General features: G+C 42.8%; 2 protein-coding genes and 1 long non-coding RNA gene across 11 annotated transcripts in view; 1 reads left to right on the top strand and 2 right to left on the bottom strand.

Moving 5' to 3' along the window:
* Nucleotides 1-6,526, bottom strand: part of ACAP2 (ArfGAP with coiled-coil, ankyrin repeat and PH domains 2) — a 65,343-nt gene extending 58,817 nt beyond the window's left edge. For 2 of the 4 annotated variants that reach the window (XM_055724074.1, XM_055724077.1), the window contains exon 1: nucleotides 6,232-6,525. In XM_055724074.1, coding sequence (XP_055580049.1) covers nucleotides 6,232-6,284 — 53 coding nt within the window. In that variant the 5' untranslated portion in view covers nucleotides 6,285-6,525. Of the gene's footprint in view, nucleotides 1-6,231 lie in introns of all 4 variants that reach the window. The other 2 variants (XM_055724075.1, XM_055724076.1) reach the window with 2 other exon arrangements.
* Nucleotides 6,527-6,969: 443 nt separating this feature from the next.
* LOC114017107 (uncharacterized) lies at nucleotides 6,970-11,206 on the top strand. Its single transcript, XR_003561976.2, has 2 exons — nucleotides 6,970-7,399; nucleotides 7,668-11,206. It is a non-coding gene; the product is annotated as an uncharacterized LOC114017107 (long non-coding RNA).
* Nucleotides 10,735-23,710, bottom strand: PPP1R2 (protein phosphatase 1 regulatory inhibitor subunit 2). 6 transcript variants are annotated; one of them, XR_008734433.1, is made up of 8 exons: nucleotides 23,522-23,710; nucleotides 18,880-18,987; nucleotides 18,298-18,378; nucleotides 17,891-17,994; nucleotides 16,468-16,647; nucleotides 15,048-15,256; nucleotides 13,480-13,530; nucleotides 10,735-12,511 (listed from the first exon to the last, which is right to left on the bottom strand). XR_008734433.1 is itself a non-coding variant. In XM_055723534.1 (7 exons), exons 1-6 carry the CDS (start codon nucleotides 23,668-23,670, stop codon nucleotides 13,526-13,528), a joined length of 627 nt encoding a protein of 208 aa, XP_055579509.1. In that variant the 5' UTR covers nucleotides 23,671-23,710; the 3' UTR covers nucleotides 10,735-12,511; nucleotides 13,480-13,525. The 6 variants fall into 6 exon arrangements, 3 of the variants coding, with proteins under 3 accessions (XP_055579509.1, XP_055579508.1, XP_055579507.1); XR_008734432.1 differs by having other exon boundaries at nucleotides 10,735-12,201; XR_008734431.1 differs by having other exon boundaries at nucleotides 10,735-13,530.
* Nucleotides 23,711-24,454: the final 744 nt, after the last annotated feature.

The raw sequence follows: 24,454 nt of genomic DNA, 5'->3' as shown, positions 1-24,454 counted from the left end.
TTAGCCAGAAGGGCCTGCATCAAGACCCATGCAAGGGTCTGTAAACCATAATTTGAGCGGGAACATTTCTGTAATCCATGAAAATTAGATACTTTCCTTTCCTTCTTCTCCCAAAGCAGGTTATCAGAATGGAGTTTGCTTTGGGGAGTTTTTAGAATGACTTGCTATAGTAAAAATTTATCAAGAACTTAAATCATATTGTTCACTGTATGGCATAAGAACAGGAAAAATGCTGTCTCTAAATAATACAGTTCTGAGTACAAGGTTGTCAAGAAGCTACGCCTGAGAAAAAGATCACAGGACACTGCTAACATCGCTAAATCAGCACATTTACTGTTTGGTGTCCAATGATTTCACAGATGCATACAGGAAAAAATGAAGCTGCCCAAAGCCCACAATAGACAGATTTCTATTTTTTAATTGCCACCACCTTCCTAATGAACGTTTTATTAACTAACCCTGTTTTCCAAAGATTTTAACACTTATATTTTGAGAGGGGAGGAATATCAAGCTATCATCTCCGTAACTTTAGTTCTCAATGTAATTACATGAGATGTGCTCAGCCAACATAAATAAGACACTCCATGCTAAAGAATCAAACCTCTTCAAATCTATATTTAAACCTGAATGCCTGTAAGACCTTGTATTAGTTACATTGCACACACACACATAAATGAGCTGTCCTTCTAATTCTGCAAGTACTCATTAAAGATCAGTTGCACAGGCTTAATTAATATAATTTCTTCAGCAATTGATCCTGCTGCTCTGTTACAGCAACATTACAATAGCTAGCAGATGTTGTTACTACTTCCACTGTAAGTTCCCTTCTCAGTGTGTCATTTTTCAAACATCCCCAGATAAAAACTTCAAAAAGACCAAAACTAAGGAAATTAACAATTTAAGTTCCTATTAGCAAATAGTTAAGATTTTTCAGCTTTCTTAACGTCTTAACATTTCAGTTTACTTCAATAATAATCAAACAACAAAGCAACAGAAACACCATTAAAAACCCCTGACCCTTGTAATTCATAATTATGACAGCCAACTTAATTTTTTTAATAAAATAATTTAGGTACACTAACCAAATCAAGACAACCTTATTTCAGGACACATTTCTCTAATCTCCTTTAGGAAGGACAGTAACAACTTCCTATTAAATTTCAAAAGGCTTTAAGAGATTTCCATGTGAGAGATTTTGATAAAATGTAATCAAGAGAGATCTTCTATGAAACTTATTTACTCTAGTACAATTACCCTAGAAGAAAATGCTCTAACACTGGGCCCTATCTTCCAATATATCCCACTTTCTTTAGGCAAATTATTTTCTTAATGTATATTTGGAAGACTGAGCCACAGATTTGAAAAAAATACATAAATCACTGACTAGAGTCTGAGCAGAACAACACATTCACTGTAATCTCCACTAAAGCAAAGAATTAGAAATCTAGAAGCACTCTGTTAAACTAACTCCATCAGACTCCCAGCAATATACAGATGTTGGACACATGAAACTCACCAGCATCCTGCTAAGATTGTCTTTTACATCACTATACTTCACCTATGAGAAGTGCTGTTCTACAACCACATACTGGAAATCGTAAACATAACCACGTAAGTATGAAAAATGGTAAATGCAAATTTACAAGCAGATGTTTGGCAGTTTTCTCTTTTGACTTACTGTATCTTTCTTTTTCTGTTCTATGATACTTTCCATCCTGTCCTGCCGAGTTGGTTACAAACTTGCTTTTCAGTCCCAAACACAAAGGGCAGAAAGCCCAGACCAAACATTTCTTTGGGAATTTCTCCTACAACAGCTAGGTTAGTCTAAGCAAAAACAAACAGATTTTTTCTATGTAGAGTTCTTGATCACATACCTCAGCACCTTAAATGTGGCTGAGTCTAGCCACATGAGCAGCCCCAACAATTTCAACAGTACCATAACCACACTCAGAGTACCCACACTATAAACCCATACTGAGTAAGAGGGGCTTTAGCTGCTACTCACAGTACTGTAACACAGCAAGTTATGAAGCAGGCAGCACTGTACCCACTGGAAGTCAACACAGAAGGGACAAGTTTACCTATGTTCTGATTTGTATATTTTCTTCAGAAAGTAATGAGCAGACCAAAGTATATGGGTTATGCACATACGGATACTTTCCCTGACTACTGAGCAAGACCTATTCCAAATAGGTTATGTAAGTCACTTAAATTACTTTAAAGTGACAAAACCTTCCTGTTACCTGGGAAACAGATGCTTAGTGGCTAAACTTTGGTCACACAGTACTAAAGAATAAACAAAAATATTCATAAATCTAGAAAGCCAGAAAGTGGCATGAGTGACCTATTCAGCCTGCATCTCCTACATAAGCATGAGGTGCATCTCAGCGGGCCCCATTTAGACAGACCAGAATCGAAACCACAGAAGAAAACCAACACACACACCAGGGAGCTTCAGTAACAAGCCAGCCTTACTTACACTGCAGGCCTGCCTACACAAAGCAGTTCAATCTCAACAGAAGACTCCTCAGACACGTCCCTTTGAAGGGAATATATGCTAGCCACCAGTTCTACCCAGAAACTATCCACAATACACTTTTACTAGGAAGTAATTGGCAACAGTTTCATTCATATTCTTTCATCTACCTCACTCATCCATCATCTGTTCTGCAGCTGAGGTATCAGGAAGTGAACACAAAATTAAGTTAAAAAAAATTTAAACTTCAGCAACAGTGACAGATAAGGACAAAGAAGTGATCTCAAAAATACACAGCTTTTCACTGATGCATTTTTAAACACTGGAACAGACTGAAGGTTTTTCTAGAGAACTGTTACAACTGCACACATCACAAGCAACAGAGTTTACTTTTTCTATTATTTCTCATTTATCAAGACTGTTTACTGTTACTTACAGCTGATTTATTTCCACATCACTTAAACTTGCTTCTCCTTTCTAAAAGTTTAGGTTCAGAGTGATTCACATGGCTACTACAGTGCCTACCTCACTCATTATAAGAAAACATTATTTAGTTACAAGAACAAAAAGAAATTGACACATCAATGGAAAAGCCTGTTCCATTAAACTCTGAAACTGAAATTATCATTGTTTAAAGACAAGGAGGAAGTATTATTTCACAATACTACTTGCATATCAAAAAACACTCCAGGAATTCCTGATTATATTCATAGAACTTGTCAGCACAGCTCAGTTCTTACTACTCAAGGACTACTCCAAGGCCGCTCCCCAAGCAACTTCTTCATTTCATGGGAAGTCATCAACACACTGCAAAAGAACTGCAAACGCATTTCCTTGCTAGATCTTTGGACTGTCCATACTTCAAGAGAGGGAGTCATGAAGGAAAAGCATGTGATTCCAGTGAGATTATTTTCAAAGTAGGTTTAAAAAAAACAATTGCAAATTTGCAAAAGTGTGCCTGAATTCATAGCCTTTTCCATTACCCTTTTTGAAATCAGTTTCTAAACCTCAGATTTCCAACCCTGAACTCATCTGGTATGTCCTAAGTTTACAATGATACAACATGCTCCCTTCATATGCATTTTCAGCAAGCAAACAAATCTTTATTTCCTTGATTCGGATAACTACGATATTCCCAATTACACCTCAAAGGCAAAAGAGATCAACTTGAACTTCATAAGAAACAGGTAAGCAAGAAATCCACGTCTGAAGCTGTGTGTAGTAGCATGCTTTAAAAGATTTAAATAGCTCCCTAAGAAAACAAATTTGGTGACTCAGAACTCTGATCACATCCTCCCAGTTCTCTCCACGACTCTATGAAAGCAAACTACGACATTTCTATACACTGTATCCCTCCCAACAGGTTTATTTAACTGCTTCAGCAGGTATACCCATGGGAAGGACAGAGACTACACCCACCTACTCAGCAAGGTCAGAAGAAAGTTGCAGCTCTGCTTGCTGTAAGATAAGGAACACAGCACAAGAAGGCACTTTTATGTCCACACTACTCCCTGCAAGAATGCTAGGACTTTGTAATGACCTTGCTCTACATTACTGTCTCTACCCTCCCTGAATAAAGCCACTGCAGTAAACTTCATTTAGAAGGTTTCTAGTATTTGGTTTAGGCGATTCATATGAACCCTAAGAATGGCCAAAGTTATAAAAAAAATTACTAATGACTAATAACGAAAGATAGGAACTTTCTAGAGAAATACTAGAGGGGTTTTGTTTCACGATTTTCACCACTCCTATCAGTTAAAGGTTGGAAGAATGTTTTGGTGGCATCAAGTAATTACATCATAAGGTCCTCTGCAGTTTCTTCAGATAGTCAAAGAGACCACCATGCACTAGAAGACCCCGACAAAGGGGTTTCCGCAGTTTTTCTCTTCAAAGTAAAAGAATCAAGATGGGCAAAAGGAGAATGATACCAAGTGAGTTCAAAGAACTACTATGTCTTAATTTGAAGAGACAGCTGCACACTTCTGTTCACAAATTTTAGTCAAATTTCCTTGCTTTCTCAAGTGTATTCTCCACTTCAGCAGGTATCAGTAATTAAAAAACCAAAATTATATTTAATGGTATAGTTCTATGGTTAAATTAAGCCAACCTCTGACCGCATTGTCACCAAATAGGATGGACCCACATTAAACACAGTTGTACCACAAGTACGTCCAACTGAGGGCAAAGCTCTGTGGAACAGCCAAGCCAATGTAAAAGCTCCCTGCGGCCTCAGGAGAGGTCTCACTCCCCACTGCCTTTCACTAGCCTTGCTTCTGGCAGTGAAGTTTCCTCATCCTCCTCCCCATAAGCTTTAGCAGGTTTCACACCCTTTGCAATCCTGACTCAGCTCACTAACCTAGCAAAAAACCACCCAGTCTCTTCTGCCCGGGCAGCTAGCTCATTGAAGGATCCAATAATACAAGTCAGTCATCAGAAAAACCGATGGCAGAAGCAGCCAGGGACAAGCTGGCAGCAGAGACAGAAGCAAAGGAGGGGACAACAAGAACTTCAACTTCTGACAGGGGTAAGCCATTCAAACCTTCTTCTCCAATTTCCTCCACATCCCAGAACCACGCAATTGCTAAAGAGAAGGTGCGCACACACAGCCAAAGACCAGAGGAAGAACAGGACTATTTCCCTCAATAGCCAGAACTCACCCAGCTCGTGCCAACCACAGAGCCACGGGCACTCCAAACACAGGCTCGGCAGTGACACATCACATCAAGTCATGGAGCTATTAGCCTCTCCATTAGCTAGCAGGGTGATACCAGGCACTGAAAGTGGGCCTATGTGCAGAGACCAGCCACGCATCCAACAAAGAGAAAGAACTATGGTGAGTAGATACAACAGTGCAAAAAAATATAAAGCGAGTGTGGATAAAAGCATAGGGAAAGTTGCCCAACATAAGCAGAAGTAAGCCTACAGTAATGACAGACGAATGGTCACTTGAGTGGGGAAAAACAGAAGAGTACATGCCTTCGTCTGACAATGGGAAGTAAAACTATACAGTGTGTTTAGTACTGGCACCCCAACAGTGGGCAGACTGAGTATGGCTGCATGCAGCAGACGCAGGCAGGAGGCACTGGGAGCCAAAATGCAAGTACACCTCTAAAGAACCGGAGATGGCCCAGTGGGAAGTTCAGGCTGTTGAGCCGGAGCAGGCGTTGCTTTGGGTGCTGAACATTTCCTGCACCAGCTGCCTGCCAGCTTTCACCCACCGACATATGCTCTAAAGGCAGGTGACCCCGGCAGCGTTCACTGCAGGCTGCGCCACCCCCACATGAACCCCAGACACCGCATATTGCCCACTCAGTCCCACCTACTACATATGCTTGTGTGTTAAACCCCTTCCTTGTGCTTCGCACCTCCCTCTCCTCCTCAGCGCTCCCCCACAGAGCCCCACGACAGCCCCTTCCCCACACGCGGCCTCCCGACCTCCCTCACAGCCCCTCACTGCCACCCTCTCCACACACGCTGCCCCTGCCCTGCCACCCTACACTCCCCAAACCTTGTCCCTCATCAGTCCCACACCACCGCCTCCCCACAGCGGCCCCGGCCGCCACTCTCCTCAGAGCCGGCTGCCCACAGCTCGCCGTCACCTGTCACCCTCCAGGGCCCCCGCAGCTCCCAGCCCGACCCGCCGCCCGCCCTGCTGCGCGGCCTGTCCCCCTACAGACGCCCAGCCCTGCTTCCTGCCCGCCCCGCTCCCCCGCGGCCTGTCCCCCCGCAGCGGCCCGTCCCCTTCCAGGCGGCACCTGAAGCGCGGCGAGTCCTTCAGGCACTCCTCGAAGTCCACGGTCACCTTCATCCTCCCCTACCGCGGGGCGCGCCGCTGCCGCTGCCTCCGCTGCTGCTGGTGGTGGTGGTGGTAGCGGTGGCGGCGGGGCGAACCCAAGGCGAGGCGAGCCGACGCCGGAGGCCGGCCGCCGGGCGGAGCTAGGCGGGGGCGGCGCTCATGACGGCGCGGAGGGACGGTGGGACCCGGCGGCGGGGCGACTGCTGCGGGAACGCCGCGCCGTGCAACCCCTCTGCCCGCCTCCCGCGCCCAACCGCGACTGACGGCATGGACAGCCAATAGACGACAAGCAGTAGCAGAAACAGCCAATAAGACGCCGGCATAGGCGGGGTTTTCCCCAAAATAGGCGTGGAGCGGCGGAGAAGCAGCTAGCTCATCCAGTCGCAGGAGCCACACACAAGGCGAGAGGGGCGGGCACAACAAAAAGACCGCCCAATAAGTGGGGCACTCAGCGGACGCAGCCAACCGCCGGGTGCCGCAGAGTTTACTTCTCGCCGGGCGCTCTAAAGAGTGACAGCCTGGTGAGCCAATGGATAAACAGCTCTTGGCCTCACACCAATTGGCACGCTCCATTGCCACGGCTACCCGGAAGACCAATCCCAGAGCTCATAAACACCGAGGGGGCGGCTCCAGCGCTGCGATAGGCTGGCCCTCCCGTCGCTCGGGGCGATGACGTTCCCAGAGGGCGGGACGCGGCGGCCGCCCCGGGGTGAGCGGGCTAGTGAGGCGCCCGGCGGGCCCTGCCCCGCTGGCCTTTTGTAACCGTTTGATTTTTTACAATTAAAGCCATTAATTAGGCAGGGGACCGCCTGCCTCGGGAGTGAGGCGCGCGGGAAGGCCCGGAGGAGGCCGGCTGGGCCGGGCCGGGCCGCAGGAGACGGGCCCGCCGCTGAGGGCGGTGTCACAGGCTCCCGCCCGGGGCCGGGCCCGCCGAGGTGCAGCGGCAGGTTATGAGCCACCGCGAAGAGGTTACAGCTCCGGATGCTCTTCAGCCACCGTCAGTTCATAGATCTTGGAAAGATTTGTGTTACCTGCGGGAGAGTCAAAGCTGTCTTCGAAGGAGAAACGCAAACAGCAGGGGTTTGCTGTGCGAAGAAAATCAGCTGAGCACGCTTGGGTTTGGCATGGTACGCTTGCTGGAGAACGCTGTCAGGCTTTTCAGACTGCAGAAGGGCAGTGTAACAGAGCGAAAAGAACCGTGTTGACTCTCCCACTTTGTAGTGAAGGGCTGCAGAGCATTGTAGATTTCTGATCCCGTAACAGGAAAAAAAAGAGCTTTAGCAAGTTGCATGCTGCGTGGTGTTCCCAGACGTAAAAATGGTAAAGGAGCACCAGCCACCCACACTCATTCTCAAAGGCAGTGACAGAGTACAAGTTACTGTTATTCTCTTCCAGTTAAACCTGGCAAAGATGAAGCAATGTCACACCACATCACAGGCTCCATCCTGCCACTACAGGGATGCCGTGCTGGGAAGCTGTCATGAGTTGACATTCACTCCCGACTCCTCCAGGAGTTTGAGGAACTGCCATACCTGCTCTCAGTAAGCCTGCTCACCGTGCCCCTGCAGTCTTCACACCCGCCATCCCTCCAGCGCCCCATAACCTACACCAAGCTTCCTCTATTTTTTTATCCGTTTCCCTTCTTATTTATCCTACCCCTTCTCTCTCCTGACTTCCTCATGGTCTCGCAAGGAGAAACAGTCAACAGGGAAGGACTGAGGGGAACATAAGACTTCTTTCCTTTCTAAGAAGTTGAATGCCTACTGTACCTTTACTGTCCCTCCTTCAGTTAAGGCGTCCTTATCACAAAAGCAAAGGGAAGCTTTATGGTTCAGTCAGTTGTGGTTTAGGGTTTTAGGCTGGGTTGCTTTTTTTTTTTTTAAAAAAAAAAAAAAAAAGCTAGATGAAATGTCAAATCCAAATGATGAGTTACACAGATGCAATGATTGTATATTTTTTTGAGCTGTCCCCTCACCAAAACTAATCAAAATATCACTACTTTGGTTAAGGAGTCCAGTGCAACTGTCACACCCACATTAGAAAAAGCAGGAAGTTAAGAAATTTTTGTATCACTTAGGCTGCAGTTATATTAGGAAATCCACTTTTCAACTAAAGCGTGCAATTGAAAAGACAGCCTGGCTTTGTATTAAAAAAAAAAAAAAAAGTTTTACTTCCTAAGGAGTAGTTGGTGTTAGTCCCTCTCCATTATTTAATGCTACTGAGTGATTACTCAAAGACAGACCAGTCTTGCTTTAATCCTACACACACAAAGCAAATTGCCTTGAAAACCTTTTCTTGGTGCTGCTGTCTTAAATTCATGATTCAGGTTCCCAGATCTACCCTCACGTTTAGGCAGCCAAGAAACCACAAAATCTGAAAATGTGTACAAACTGATATATTTCAATGTCACACTAAAGAGTACTTTCTCGTTTGCAGTGATGAGAAAATGGCAATATTTGTTAAAGTATCTATGAACACATCTACAAATTCTACAGTTGTTGCTTGTTTCTTCTGAAGAGCTCCAAGAAGTCAAACCAATACATCTAGTGTTAGTGCCATAATGTAATGAAAACAATGGTTTTATTTGTGTTGTGACGCTTAACACTGATTTCAAACAGAATAATTACATTTGTGAGGTGGTATCATAATAAACACCACAAAAAATATGTTACAGAAAAATAGTTCTGATAAGATATACATGTTTAACATCAGAGAGCGAGCTGTTGAAAAAAATATTTGTGGTTTCCATGAACTGTGTACAACTCAATGTTTCTCTCACACTAAGGACAGAAAAAAAGCTTTAAAGATGGAGTTAAGGCTCTTATTTGCAAGTGATCTTCCTAGTGGAAGCATATTGAAAAATACTTTTCTAGACAAGACGCAGCTCGAGGAATTAAACCTGTGCAAGAAGCTTCACAATTGCGATGCTGTGGAGCTCAATGTCTGGATTAGGGAGGCTGTATGTCTTTTGTTTCCTCCTTACACCACTCCTTACTGTGTGAATAAGCCTTTACCATATATACCTCAGGATTAAAACATGCATGCAAACCAAGTCCCCGTCAAATGTAAAAAGAGAAAAAGGCATTTATTTTCTTGTCTCCATCCAGCACAGAACTATAATTGATATTTCCAGAAGGAAATCAGACATCCCTTTGTAAAAAAAGCTATATGGAGTATCTGTAGTTAACTGCAAAGTAAGCTTGCCTATTTTAGCTTTTAAAATGCATGTAGGTGTAAACCTGGAAAAAAATCAAGTAGACCAGCCTTTCAGTTAAAAGCAGCATCAGGTACACCAGGTTGCACTCTAGGTAAGCAAGATGAAGCACAAACAGAATTTTTGCTAGCGCTGAAGAAAATTAAGAAAACAAAGCCTTTAATAAAACCCATAACTAAAACCAGTTCAAGTTCCAAAATGGCATCTAACCAAAAGTGGGGGCTTGGTGGCATGGAAGCAGGGAGAATCACCCAGATAACTCAAAATCATCTGACTGATAAAAGAGACCTACTATATATTCTGAGGCTCATTTAAAAACCCATCTTCATCCGTTTATGTATACTGTACCTCCCTCAAAGCTACGTACCTATTTCATTGAGGATTTTGGAAGCCATTACATAAAAGGTCTTCACTGGAAGTCAGCAAAGTTTTTCTTGTTTGTTAAACCAAATGCTTTGTAGGCATAGTAGGGTACAATGTACCCCTACTGAGCACCAAAATGAAAATGATGTCTTGGACATAGAAAGTGTTGGGGGAAGGAAGGCAGGACATTACCTCATCTAAGAGCTGCTTCTGATGGATTCTGACCACTTGTACTTACCACAAAGTACAAGTATCCTGTTTGACAGCATCACAGGCTGTGGAGTGCTGCCGCTCTCTCAGTAGGACTTCACTGCCCTAACTGGGGCAGACCAGGCCATCAGCTGCTTGGTTTGAAATACAGGCTGGTGCAGACATTCCAACAGTCTGAACACTGGAAGCTGTATATAAAGGGTGCAAACTAAGTTCTGAAATCTTATCCTTGGGAGCCAAATTTAAAGCTCCAGTAAGTGACCTTACGAGTCAGAAGTATCCACATGCTTATTCTTTGCCCCTGTTTATTCTATACAAGTGGCTGTGTTTGATACAAGAAGAAACAGCATTCTCCATACTGAAAAATTAGCATCACCACACTGGACTGAATCAAGAGGTCAATGCTTCCTTGTGAAAAGATGCTATTAATCCTGATTCAGGCCCTTAGAAGACTAAATATCCCACAACTGGCAAACCTGTTACCTACTAAGGCAAGGAGATAGTTGGAAAAGGCACACTACAACACCTGGTTAGCACAACTCACAGGTATCTTCAGCAATGCATCCAATCTAATTAATTATTCTTGTATTAATCTTTCAAAGGACAGCATTCTATTGCCTTATTCACTCTCAGTCTCTCTGGGATTTCATGAAAGCTCACACTTGAGAATGCATATAACTGTAAAATAACTTTCATTCCTTTATTCAAACTTCACATATACAGTGGACAAAAAGACATTTTAAAATAGATCCATATAATTATATGGATTTTTGCAACATATCAAATTCAGATCAAAATTAAGATATACACTGTATTCCATAACCAAGCTAAAGCTTAAGTGTATACTTCATTTTTGTAATAAAACCCATGAACTGCTCTGAATACTGGAACATTCACCAGTCAAATTCCACTGAGTTGGGAAGGCATTGACAGCAATTTGGAGATTCAGAATCCCTCTTTACAGGGGCTACACAACCACACTGTAAACAAGTACCTGAATTAGGCAGTTTCCCTTCTATTATTCCAAACAGCCTTCATTTTACGAAAGCAGTTGCTGTAAGTTGCAATGGATACAGGAAGATTTAGACCAGTGGTTTTCAGTATGCAGGTTGCCAACCCCGAATGAGTAGGAGATCATCAGCAGTTATCCTTACATAAAGGACAGCCAGACCCTAAACTCAGCTCATCTTCAGAGTCCTGATGTGGATTTGCTCACGGTTGGGTGTCTTTCCTCAGGTGCTACTAGCACAAGCACTCTTCATGCAACTGCAAAGGACCAAAAGTTTGAAACAAGAGCCAGAAGAGCGACAGAGGATGTGATTTTAAGAGAAAAGTTGGAGGGAACTTCCATATTCTCATTATAAGCCAAAAGAGAGCTCCACAAAACATCCAGTCCCGATGGAAGAGATAACAACAGCTAAATGCGAAGTTCCAATGTTCAAGTTAGCACATTTCCAGTGTAAAAACATTCCCTCCACCAGATGTTAGTACTGCCTAGTCAGAAACTAACAACTGATTCCATACACCACTCTTAAAAAATAATACAGCTCTTTTTCTAAAGACTTGGAAAGTACAGGTAATAACGTACTGAAATATAGATTAACAGGTCAACACTTTACAAAAAAAGTTATAAGACTTAAATAATCCCTTTTTAAACTGCTTAACACATCTGATAAATATCTTGCATGTCAATCTGATATATGCTGTACCATTTGGCTTTTGAATCCCAAACCTTTCCATAGGAGATACCACACCTAGAACACTGTCAAATAAATAGTGAAACCCAAAAGATGCTGTCTGTTTTGAAGCGTGAAGAGTAACAGTACATTACGCAAGATAATCAGCATTACATATACAGGGAATGCCATTCTGGTTGAACAGATTATGAAGCGGTATTCTCCATGAAATACTAGGCACAAGAATAAATCAATTAGACAGTTTTTTCTGTCTAACAGACAAATCTAAAATTAACATTCTTGGCAATACAACATTGTAACTGATATGCTTCTCAATATTTAAGAGCCTTAATTGCAAAAATTATAAAGTGATGTTTATATTTGTGTCTGACAAGCAGTTACAGTTCTGGACAGATTTCTTCTATGCTGTGTGTTCTACCTTCCAGGTGGTCACGAGTAGCATGTGCTGCATAAGAAAGATTACAGAAAACAGATAATGCTTCACACTCACCAAGTATTTTCAAAACATAAATATCCTCCCGAAACCATCTTCGCTTCTCCAAAGGCAATGCTTGCGAACCCATCTCAGCAATGTACAAGCCTTTAGTTTGAGAATGCAAAAGCTTCTAAAATAGTTAATTCACCCTCATGTTTTGAAGGAACAGCTAACACCACTGTTCAGCATACCAAGCAGGAATACTGTCCACCTCTGGAATTGGGAGGATTTAACCGAGCAGTTAAGAGAGATCAATTTGCAGAACTAACATATGAAGTTCCTGAAACACAAGCAAGCATAGTACTTTTCAGGTCAAATTTCATTTCCAGCCAAGACACTTCAACATGTTTAGCACTCATGTTTTAAACTCACGTTTAACAGCAAGAAATCAGAGAAAGCTCCTTGTCATTAGTGCTTTTCATATGAATAAGCCCACTATATAGTATGGATACATGCACCTGAAAGTTTAGTGACATAAAGCAAAGATAAAATAAAACCGCGTCAAGATTACTATAATCTTTAATAAAGGCCAGGTAGGCTCTGGCATGAGTTAAGACTTTGTAACAAGGGCAGTTTAACAAGCAAATAGTATAGCTAACAAGCAGAACCAATTTGTGTATGCTCCCAGCCTTCTCCTTACTCATCTTTAGGGTGATGCTCACCATGGTTAAAACACAATGTATTCTGTATCTACCAAGGGCCAAGAGGGCACACCCAGTCAGCTGACAGCTAAACTGATAAGCAGTATCTGAGCAGGGTTATCATAGCAATGAATGCTAAATGAGCCAGAGAGAAAGAACAATAGCTTTACTGCTTGTCAATTTAACTGCTATAGATCACACCCTTGTATCTTACGCCTTTGTGTAACAGAAGACAGGTCTGCACTGAAATCATGCTTGAATTCACCTATATCAGAAATCTTTCCGTCAGTGATTTTAAAGAGAATTTCTACAGGAAAAATATTTTTGAAGAGGAACAAAGGTCCCTTTCGCTGGCAAAGTCTTTTTACGTTGTTTGTGGAGTCATAAATAGGGAGTAGCCAGAGAAATTCCAGTGAGGCTGAAATGCTGAATCCCAGTGCGGTCTGCTACAATTTTAACTCTCTTTTCCACCAAAAAGATTGGCTGCTAGAATCCACATGCATGGGATAAGGTACAGCTACTCGAGGCAAGAAAGGAATGACTCATCCATTTAAAATGCTTGATAGCCCACAACAGAGACGGGCAAAAATATACAAACAGTTCTCACCATTACTGACTGGACTGGCCATCTTCACTTCAATCAGCAAGAAATCTCAGTCTGTAACCAAGAAGCGCAACTTACGTTAGCGGATCTGGTGGTATCTGACAGAAGCCTTCTTAAAAACCTAAGTCTTTAGCCCCTTCTTCAAAAGGGGAGTGTAGAGATTAAGAGAGTACTATTAATTTTACTCAAATACAAAATGGACAGGATCAAAGGGTAGAAAGAACACTGGATAACAGAAGCACAAAATTTTTAAGGCATCTTAATGGACAAAAAATAATGCCAAGTGAGAAGAGGGTCTCAAATTGCCTGAAAAACAACCCAGGACCCAGTGGAGCCCTAGAGTCACAGCAGACCACTAAGAAATGCCTCTTATGTCACATCCTTACCTGGAATGATCATCAGTACTATAGAAGTCATATTATTCCACTGGAATAAAATGACACTGCATGTCAGCTCTCCCTTACATAGATTGACAGTCTCAGACATAACAGAGGTGAGTAGTACCCACATCACCAGAGGATCTCCATAACTTCAGAAGAGCTGAAGTTGAATGGAAGAAATTGTCAATAAGTAGCTCAATACAACATGCAGAAAAAGACATTTCCTTTGCAGTTCAAAGCAAGTATTAGAGCTGTTAGACAGTTCAACTGTGAAGCCAAAATAAGCCATCACAAAAATCAGCTACATCACCCAATACACCAAGCAAAGAAAACGCTCCTTCTCTGCTCTACAAGAAAGCACTTTAAAATACAATGATTTGAAGTTGAAGAGCTCTTCGAAAGCTATCCAGATGAATAGTCTTTCCACATGCTTAGTCCTAACAGGGAAATCTCAGGTACAAGAAAATCCATAGCACTTTGATGCACTTCCGTGAAGGAAACAACCAAACTGAAACACTGTTTTAAATACTCAGCTCCTTAATGTGACCAAAACCACAGCATGACCAAAAGCACAGACTAGCAAAAAATCCAGGTAGCAAGTATTAAAACCAGCTATTGGAGAAACATTCTGTAGCTCTAACATCCATTTAATTAATAGTTATGAATAAGATTCTTCTGTGCTCTCAGAAAAGTAATAACTTTTTTGAGATGGTATCTCTTTATTTCAGTAAAACTTTGGCATTACTAACACAGCTATGTTGCTGCATCATCTCAATGCAGGAATCTCTTAAAACACAGGCAGTGGCAGAAGACAGGTTTATTAATTTTTGTCCATATTCCATCATCCTTAGACCAACCCTGCCACAAATAATCACATGTGATTGGTCTGAGGGCATTCCATTCACCAGCTGCTACAGAAGTGAGACCAGTACTTAACCTCAGAAGAATTGGTTAAGTACAGAGACCAAAAGCTATGACAGTTGACACAGATTAGGAGATAACGAAACACTATGGTTTAAGCAGAATGATACAAAACAGAAATGAAGAATTGAGTATCACATCAAGTTAATGGAAATTATTTCTATATGCCACAGTGTGGAGTTGAACCAGTTAGTTAATGGGTTGATAAACAGGCAAACAGTTACATTTATGTAATCCATTGGCCATGAGCAGTCTAAAATTGATAATTACCAGTTGTGGCTCTGAAGCTGGTTATGAGGCAAGGTGGAATGGACTTCAACAATAGAGACTGAAAAATGCTGCAAAGGTGTGCCTTCTTTCCACTGGCGAATGCAGCTGGGGAGCGGAGTTGCCTCTGTTTTACAGCAAAGTGCAGACAGATGGCAGCTTCAAGCCATGGAGAAAGGTCATAAGGTTGCCTATTGGAGCCCTCCTTTCCCCTGGAGAGTGAAGTTCTAGTAAATAGCCATTATACGGCATATGTTAAGTTATGAAGTCGGTCCATTAACGGGTCTCAGACATGTACCAAATGACCCTTTCGGAGCCATTATAAAGGTATTAGTGCTCCTGTAATAAATAATGGGACTAAAACGTGCAATCCACAGAACTTAAAAACATGTAACTTTGCAAATCACCTTTTTATTGCGTGGAATTTTAACTCATTTTAGAAGAGTTCCTAGTTCACATGGCTGTGAAGAGCAAATGTGAATCAAGTTAAACCCATGCAGCATCTTCCCAAGTCTGCAGACTGTATGTCTCATAGCTTTGCCAAGCAATGGATGAATGAGGCTTACAGACTTCATTGCCACTAGTCTCATGAGCAACAGATGTCAGTTTTTTCTATTGCCAAAAACTTGTTTGAAGTGCTGTTACACACAGAGATGGGCAGTGAACAGCTCTAATTATTCACCAGAAGACCACCACAAAAATCAAAGACTTATTATATAGTCTACCCTTTTCACCCATAGAGAAGCTTAAAGATGAAAGAGAAGGTGTCAGCCTTTATAGTCTTATGAGTTTCAAGAGACAGCCCTGAAGCAGGTTCCAGGAACAGCTCCCAGCTAAAAGTCCCAGGCTTTCTTCCAGTAGCTGCACTGAAAGCAGAGCTGAGGGTCTTATCCCACGCTACAGAAATGAATATTACTGTTTAAGGACAAGTGCATACTGAAGTCCTAACAGCAGTTTTTTACAGTAAGACAGGCAGAAGTTCTTACGTGGGAAGTTAGATACATTTCTCTCAGCAGGGAGAATGCATTCATGCTAGTTCCCCTTTGCTGGCTACAGGATGGTTTGGGAGCAAAACAGGAGCTGAACCACAACATCAGTTCAGGCTCTCCTGCATGGCCACAGCTTTAAGTGCTTTGCACAAAGACAACTCTTCCCTTAGAAAGGATGATGGCAACTTCACTACCAAGAATCAGTTATGCGGGGGAAACAGTACAAAGCAGAGGTGTTTGCTTTTCTGCTGTCACAACAAACAAAGGCCTACATGCTATTTAGCAATACCGGTTGGTTTGGTACCATGCTACCTATCAAGACAGCATGCAGTAGGTGCACACTGAGCATTACTCATACTTGAGTGTACTAATTTCCCAACAGTTGAAAGGGCCACCAGTACTCAAACATGCTTTTTGATTAATCAGTAGCTCACCATGTTCAGTAGCTTCTGTATTCATTGTTTCTACATCTGCAGCATCATGCATCTCTTCATCCTCATCATCATCCTCTTCTTCACCATGTAGTTCTTTTGCAATAAGCTGTCTTGCCAGTTTGATGTTTCGTCCTTCATTGTAGTGCATTTTTCTCTTCATTTCGAACTGTTTCTTTTTCTCTGTGGGCAAACGCAAATATTTATTTCTTCCCTTTATAAAACAACTTATTTCCTCTCTTCAGAGAGGCATGAACTGCTTCCCAAGTCAAATTTATTCCTACCTTGCAAGTCCACTGATTATATGACCGAGAAATCACTGAATTAACATTATTTTCTTCAAGTGGAGTGTTCTTTTAAATAAGTCTGACAAAAAGGCTAGTAATTAATGGACTGAACAGCTGAAGCCCTTCTTTTAAAAGAACCTGTCTACAAGTAAGAGCAAATCTTAACCAAGAGAAGCATCTAGTAACAGCATACAAAATTCCAGACTTTCACACGCCTTGTTTCTAAGTAAACCTAAGGACAAATTGAGATGCACTGGTGGGACAGAAGACAAATTTTTGCAGATGTCTGACTTGCATCTGGCTAGCTACCAAAGGCCGGTTATGAGAGATATATTTACCACATGTAGAGGAAAAGATTTTCCACTTTCCCCATGGCCTGCAGCCTAACTTTGCTCCGTATATTAAACATTAGCAGGTCTAGCAGCAACGCATTGTAATTAAAGTAAACTTTGTTTATTGGCAGCCCCAACACTTTTTTTTTTTCTTCCCTTAGAATAGTAAGGTTACATGCTCAAAGTTGGGGCCAGGAAAGATGAGAAGCAATAGCTAGCTAATGCAAGCCCGAAATCTTAGAAGTATCATTGTTTGGTGGTTTCCACAAAATGTTCGAGCCCAAGCCAACACAAAACATCTGTTGAAGATCCAATTTGCTTCATAATAAATGTATACTTCCTGCTGGATCCACCTATCAGTTGCTTTGAAATCAATAGAAATATCACCCATATGTTTGCAAGCAATTAGTAGCATCTTAATTGCAGCCATATTCATTGGATCATTAAGTCTACCTGAAATACATTCAGATTAAAAACGACCCCCTCACCCCAAAACCAGAAGAGCTTCTTATTTGAGAAGTCTAGGTTTCTTAAGAGGCATTCCCGCATCTTAAGCTTGTATATAAAGGGGGCAGCCATTAACAACAAATTCCTGTTTATATGTAGATCCCAAACAAAACAGATCTGATTAGAAACAAACAGCATATTTGCTCAATCTTTTACTTACCCTTCAAAGAACATTTATCTCCATTTCCAGATCACAACATTCTTCTGACAGTACTTGTTCTTCCCAAATATTTCTTACTGAAAATCTGCTGAAACCATTTGTAGAAAGAAAAAACTCAAAACCAAACAAGTTATGCCTACCTCGTTCCTCAGGTGTTAATTCTTCATCCTCTTCCTCCTCCTCACTGCTTTCCTCTTGCTTTGCTATAATCTTGGGTCCTTTACCTTCAGCTGCAGCTGCCAGTCTACATAAATCATGCAATACAAAGTGAAAAACTCGCTGTTTCTGCATTATTTAAAATACACAAAATTTCAGAACACTCATACAACCAGCTTTGTTCATTAGCTTCACCACAGTCATGTGTACTATCAACCTGAAAGAGGTCTGAAACACCAGATGCACACACAAACACTGAAAACTACCTAATTTGGCAACAGTAAAAGCTTGATTTCTAAATAAACCAGCAACACCTTTCCATAAAGAAAAACTACTCCAGGAAAGAGAAAATTATCTTAACATTTAATCAATTTTCTATGACAATACTTACTTTTTACTTAACACATCTGCTTTTAAGGGCTCGTTTGACTCTGAATCACTCACTGCATCCTCATCATCTTCCCCTACCATGCTTGGAAGGCAAAAAAAAAAAAAAACAACACACAACAGCCTTTATCAATAATTTGCTGCTTAAGATTTGCTTAACAGAACAGTCAAAATCTTACAACACTATTAAAAGACTCCTTTAATACTTTAAAAACTTCCCAAATCTAATTTAAATATTGATACGGCAACTTTATATTCTAGTACACAGATGTTAACTGAAATACACAGATGTTAACTGAAAAAAATAAAATCAATACAAGTCAGACTTATGCCATTCAAAGCCTAAAGCCTGCTAGACATAAACCTTCTAAAAAGTGACTTTGTCCTTTTTGACAGTTCTCCATGATAGCTATAAGCCTTTACTTAGAAGCTTTGTAAATCTGAACACGTTGCATATAACCAGTAGGCCTGCACAGTCTGTCAGGCAATCAGCTACAGTAAATACTATATCACCCACAAAGTCAATTTTGCTGTAAAACTACTACGTCACTTGGCATCACTTAGGACAGCAGTTTAGCAAGCCTACCTGTGATAAGGAGTACTTGGCTCATCTATTTTCATCAAGCCATAATCTTTGCCTGCTGGGTGGTACGTAGCTATGATGTTCATCTCATCCCACTTCTGGGATTTTTTACTGAAATCAGAAAACAAAGTTAAGTTTTCTTATATTCTAAGAACAATTAGTTCTGTTTGGCCACAGAAGGAATGTTTGCAACCTCTTTTGATCTCTACTGCCTACTAAGCACAAAGAATATTGTTATGACACAAAGGCATTTTCTAAGTATGGATATCAAATACTGTTCTATACATACCTTAGTGAAGTCGTGACAAATTAGCAGTGCAACTTAATTTTCATAACAATACACAACAGATAAATAAACTCAGTGATCTACGAAGATGTATTCTTATTCATATACTCAGAAAAATATCGGTCTTGTTCAATCACTGTCTCATTAACTGTCTGCTCTTGTTACAAGTTACTGTAAAATCATTCTTCTTCCTATTATAACCCACAACACTTCAACAAAACCAAGGAACTTCCACTTCACCTCTGTTCAGTGAGCTGCTATGACTATTAGCAAAACTGTTACATAAACAATACCAACCAACAAAACTTCCTGCAGTAAAATAAATAGCACTGAACAAGCTGGTTGTTAATATTTGTCATCCCAAATTGGCATCATAATTACAGCAGTGAATCAGTTCTGTTTTAAGCCAAGAGTTTCACATTTTAAACAGACAGGCGCCAGTGATGTGACATTATTTAGAAATGCCCTGATTAATCAGAGAATGTACCATTTCATGCACATTATTTGCCAAAACAAAAGCCCACCCAGACTGAAAAAATACATAAGCCACAAAGAAAGCAACTGCCTTGTAGCCAGAAGTCACCCCTCCACTGATCTAAAAGCCACAGAAATGTTTAATCAACAGAAACTACCAGGTTCCCCATTTTCTCCAAAACAGTTATTGCAAGCTTCATACAAGGTGGTCTTTCCCTTAGACTAAACCAATAAATTTAACTTTAGAATAGTAAAATAATTCCACTACTTAGTATTACCTTATGCAGTAACATATTCCTGTTGTGAGTTATTATTTAAGGAAGTAAATGTTACAGGGCTTTGTGGGTTTGGTATTTGGTTTTGGTTTCTTTTCCTTTTGGGGGCAGACAGGACCCAACCAGGGGGCAGTTGGCTAGAAGACTTTAACTTAACTACTCATTTAAACACTGACCGTTCCAATAACAAATTTGAAAAACACATTCAATTTCAGTAACACCACAGCTCTTGAGCAGAATGTAATCCATAAAACAAAACTGATTAAGCTAAAGTCCAAGCACAAACTAAATCTTACATTTACAGAGGGCACTGCATAATACAACAGGAAAAAAAAACCACTAAAGGGATAAAAAGAATAGATGCAGGAGCTGATGCTGAATCCTACATGCCACAGATTTACACTCCAGAAAAAAAATACAAATTAAGTGAGCTTAATCCCAGTAGCATATAGTAACCAATGCCAAACTCTCATGTTTGAGGCTTCAGATCTATTTTATCATTCTGTTCAAACACAAGGATTGCAACCTAAGCGGACAACACGTGAGTCAGATTGCCTACTCTGGCAGGGTGGAGAGTCATGAGCTTCATGATGACAAAGCTAAAGCTCTAGCCTAGGAATGCCAGTTATTCAAACCTGTCTATTTAGGAGTCGGAAAATATCAGCTAAACACCTGCTTAAAGCTCATCTATGACTAACGTAAGATGATCATATGGTTACATAGTGAGCACATGAGAATTTTTACTAGCCATAGCAGTTGCACAATGGTATGCAGCCCCTATAGACAGAACTTAGTTGAAGAGGAAATATGATAGATGGGAGAAACTGTTTCATGTTCACCGCACTTGCCCAGAGAGCATCAAGATTTGTTGCCTGGGCTCACAACTCAATACCTAATAGTAATATTGGCAACCTTAGAAGAATCTCTGGCATATACTGCTCTCAAAATTACACAGCCTACAGCTTGGTATTCAGTAACTTACAAATACAAAACTGAGGCAGCTTTTAGTGGTTGAACTTTTTGCATTTATGTCTTTAAACTCTGATTCCAACACTAAGAATCTCAACTGTGGAACACCTCCCAAAGCACAATTTAAAATTCAGCTAGGAAAAAAAATAATCATTAGAGGCAAGCAGACAAACATGTAATTTAACCCTTTTGTGTAAAAAACCATCGTAGGAGAGTGACTAAGTGCTCTAAAAACCCACACCTCCCTTGATTGTCTCCAATTTAGCATGCTCAGGCATGCCAGGGCAGCATAACATTAACGACAGAGCTCAGGACCATCAGGAAAATGCTTCCTGACAGCTCTTCAGATGTAGAAATAGGAAATCTATTCTTCCCCAGAAAAATCAGATTTGAAAAATCTCAGAAGTGTTCATTTGTATTCTCTCACATCTTTAAATGTACGTAATCATTTATTTTCACGCCACACCTTGACTGGCAAGAACTTTCTGCAGCAGTAAAGGAACACCTCTCACTCTTCGTTTGCTCCTGCCATGGTAAACTCTTCTCTTGCCTGTTCCAACACAAGTGCTTGTGTGCACACACACACAGTTGCTTAGTTACTTTATAAAATATCACATCAGCCTGCTCAAAGGCTCTTACAGGAGCCTTAAGGCAGAAAATACCGTATACCAAAAATGCCAAGAACGTATCTACCATTAAACCATGATCTCAGCTCTCAGGATGCAGTTCCAGTGGTGTCCCAATTTCACAAGCTTCCCTCTTGTATCATATTTTCATTAAGGACGTTTTCCAAATAATTTTACCATCACTAACAACAGTCCAAGGTTAATAATGATGCAAATACATGAGAGCTCTACTGAACATGGTGCTTTAAAAGATGACAGCTGACACAATAAGCTCTTTCATCTTGCAGCTATTTTTAAAGGTATTCAGATGTGAATTTCTATGTTCGAAATAGAGAGGCTGCTGATAGAGGTGCATGAAGAAAACAGGTACCTGTATTTATACACTAATTTTTAATCTTCAAGGATAATCACAGCTGTACTATTTATCATTCTTTTAAGTATAAAATTATTTTGCTGAAGCCAGAAATAACACTGATTTAATGAAGCATTGCCAATCAAAAATAATACCTGCACACAAACCAGCTTTAAATATCCTGTACGGATCTTTCCAGGAAATTTTCTAATATCCATTAACTCGCAAGGCAATTTCAGAATTCATCTAATTGATTTTATTGACTCACATGGGTAAACGGGAAATAGAAGCTGGACTCCTGCCCACTCAACTATTTCACAAGAAATTACTGTATACTATAACCAATACACCATATACAGAGCTCATCAGCTTGTACTCTTAATTTTCTGATCATTCTTGAAGATGGTACAAAAGAGACTGCAGAAAGTGAAATAGAGGCTACGGACAGCCAGTTTTACTTTATGTCTGATGTGGTAGTAAACACCTTATACTACATTATATTAAAACTAAAGAATAGTAAAAAAAAAAAAAAATCACATTTGTGTAGCATATTGCTACTTACATTCAGATCCTTCAAAACCATCATCTCGTTCTTTCAGTTGAAATAATTTCTCCCTAGAAAGCAGGACCAGCTCACACAGGCAACAGAGCAAACCAAAAACTTTTCATTCTTACCTTGTTGACATTAGACTATATTTGTGACTTAACTTGGCAAAGAGAAAAGGAATATTACTGTAATACTAAAAAAATAACTGCACGTTCATTTTATTTTATCATTATTCCTCTCCTTGCAATACCGAGTGAGGTCCCAAACACAGAAAACTGTCAGAAGCCATGTTACAAACACAAGAGCTCTGGTCAAACCCTGATTATCATAATGTGGTGGAGTCTCAGAGCAACGTCTGGCAGCACCTACTAGGTGCTAACAGCACGGGAAGTGTGAGAATTCTCACCGGTCCAGCACAGCTGCTGGCTGGCTAAAGACCGCTTCTTGCAAATCTGGACTAACTCTGAATGTTACAATTAAACCAAGACTACCTTGTCGTTCAAAAACACAAACCACGTGGGCAGGCCAGTGCACATCCTCCAGTGTGACACCTTCACAACGAACCTTGCACAACCAAGAAGGCATCTTACTTATGTTTCAATCCAGGAGAGGGCCTCTCCCCAGGGAGACGCTTCTGGTTACAGAGAAATGAGCTACCAGTGAGCAAAGCGAGAATAAATCTCCCATAGCAACGTGTATTTCCCAAACTGTAACCATCCTGGCCGCGACTGTAAAACCTCTGTTTGCCTTTAAGAGCGAGCACTTACGGACCGTACCGCTTCTGCTGCCGTCCCGGGAACGGCAACGAGCCACACCGGCTCCTTCGGCTGCCCCGCTGCGTCCCTGGCAAGGCTGCCACAGGAGCTCCGCGCTCTCCCCGCTCCGGCAGCCCCGGCACCCCCTTCTCAACACCGGCCCCCCTCCAGGAGCTGCTGCCGACACCTCCGCGGCGCGGGCCCGCGCCCCCGGGCCGCCCCCCGCCCGCCTGCTCCTGACAAACGGCGGGGCCCGGAAACCCCCAGCGTAGCCTGGCAGCCTCCGTCCCCCGGGACCTCGGACGAACGCGACGGCCGCAGGGGAGGCCCCGCCGCCCGCGGGGCTCGGCACGGCCCTCACCCGTGCTCATCCTCGTCGCGGGCCGGACTGGCCCGCCGCGCCCCAGGAGCCGCTCCGTCCGCCGAGAGCTTGCCGCCGCCCTTCTTCAGGATGCCCTTGATGGGCCCGCGCCCCGCCGCCGAGGCGGCCGGCACCGAGGGCGCCTCCATCGCCGCGCCACCCGCCCGCCCACTCGCTTCCGGCCGCCGCCGCCGCCGCGCGTCAGAACCGGCGGCGCGGAAGGGGCGCGGGCCCGCCTCCCGCCTCAGCCCGCCGCGCCCGCGCCCCCTGGCGGCCGGCGGACCGCCAACCCCGGGCGGCTGGGCTGGCGGCCCCGAAGGCCCTTGGCCCGGCGTGTTGGGCAGAGCGGCCCGTGCGGGCCCGTCACAGGCCTCCCGTGGCGCGGGGAAGCGGCAGCGCGGGCTTCTGCCGCCGCAGAGGAAGGCCGGCGTCCCTCGGCCGGAGCTGCGGGGCCGGGCCCGATCCGGGGGGACCCCGTGTCCCCTCCTGGGGGCTCAGCGCCCACACAGCCACCGCGCCACGGGCTGCCCGCACGGCTGCAAGGGGAGGTGGGCTGCAGCACCGCCGGCCGCACGAGGGAGAAAATAGGAATCTGATGAGCCAGCGATGAAATATCTGCCCAAAAATATGTGACACACCTGGGAGCCGCCGTGTAGCTGTCAGCATCCTGACCTGTCCATCCACCATCCCTACAGCCTGAGGGTGCGGCTGGAGCGTTTGGTGTTGGGGCGCAGGAACCGTGGCATTAGGGTGTGAAAGTGTAAAGGGAGAATAGGCTGAACACGGCAGTTGTTCCTGCCCCCTGCCAGGCCTCCCTCCAGCCCAGCCTCCTCCGGCTGGTAAAGAGCTCCCTGCTCAGCTCCTGGAGCCCTCCCAGTGCACGAAAGTGCTTTGCTGCACTCCCACACCGAGCAGGCTCCTACCACAGTAAGT

This window comes from Falco cherrug, chromosome 11, assembly GCF_023634085.1.
Source record: "Falco cherrug isolate bFalChe1 chromosome 11, bFalChe1.pri, whole genome shotgun sequence".
NCBI classification, from domain to species: domain Eukaryota; kingdom Metazoa; phylum Chordata; class Aves; order Falconiformes; family Falconidae; genus Falco; species Falco cherrug.
The sequence above is the reverse complement of the archived record's forward strand: the minus strand, read 5'-3'. Positions and strand labels throughout refer to the sequence as shown.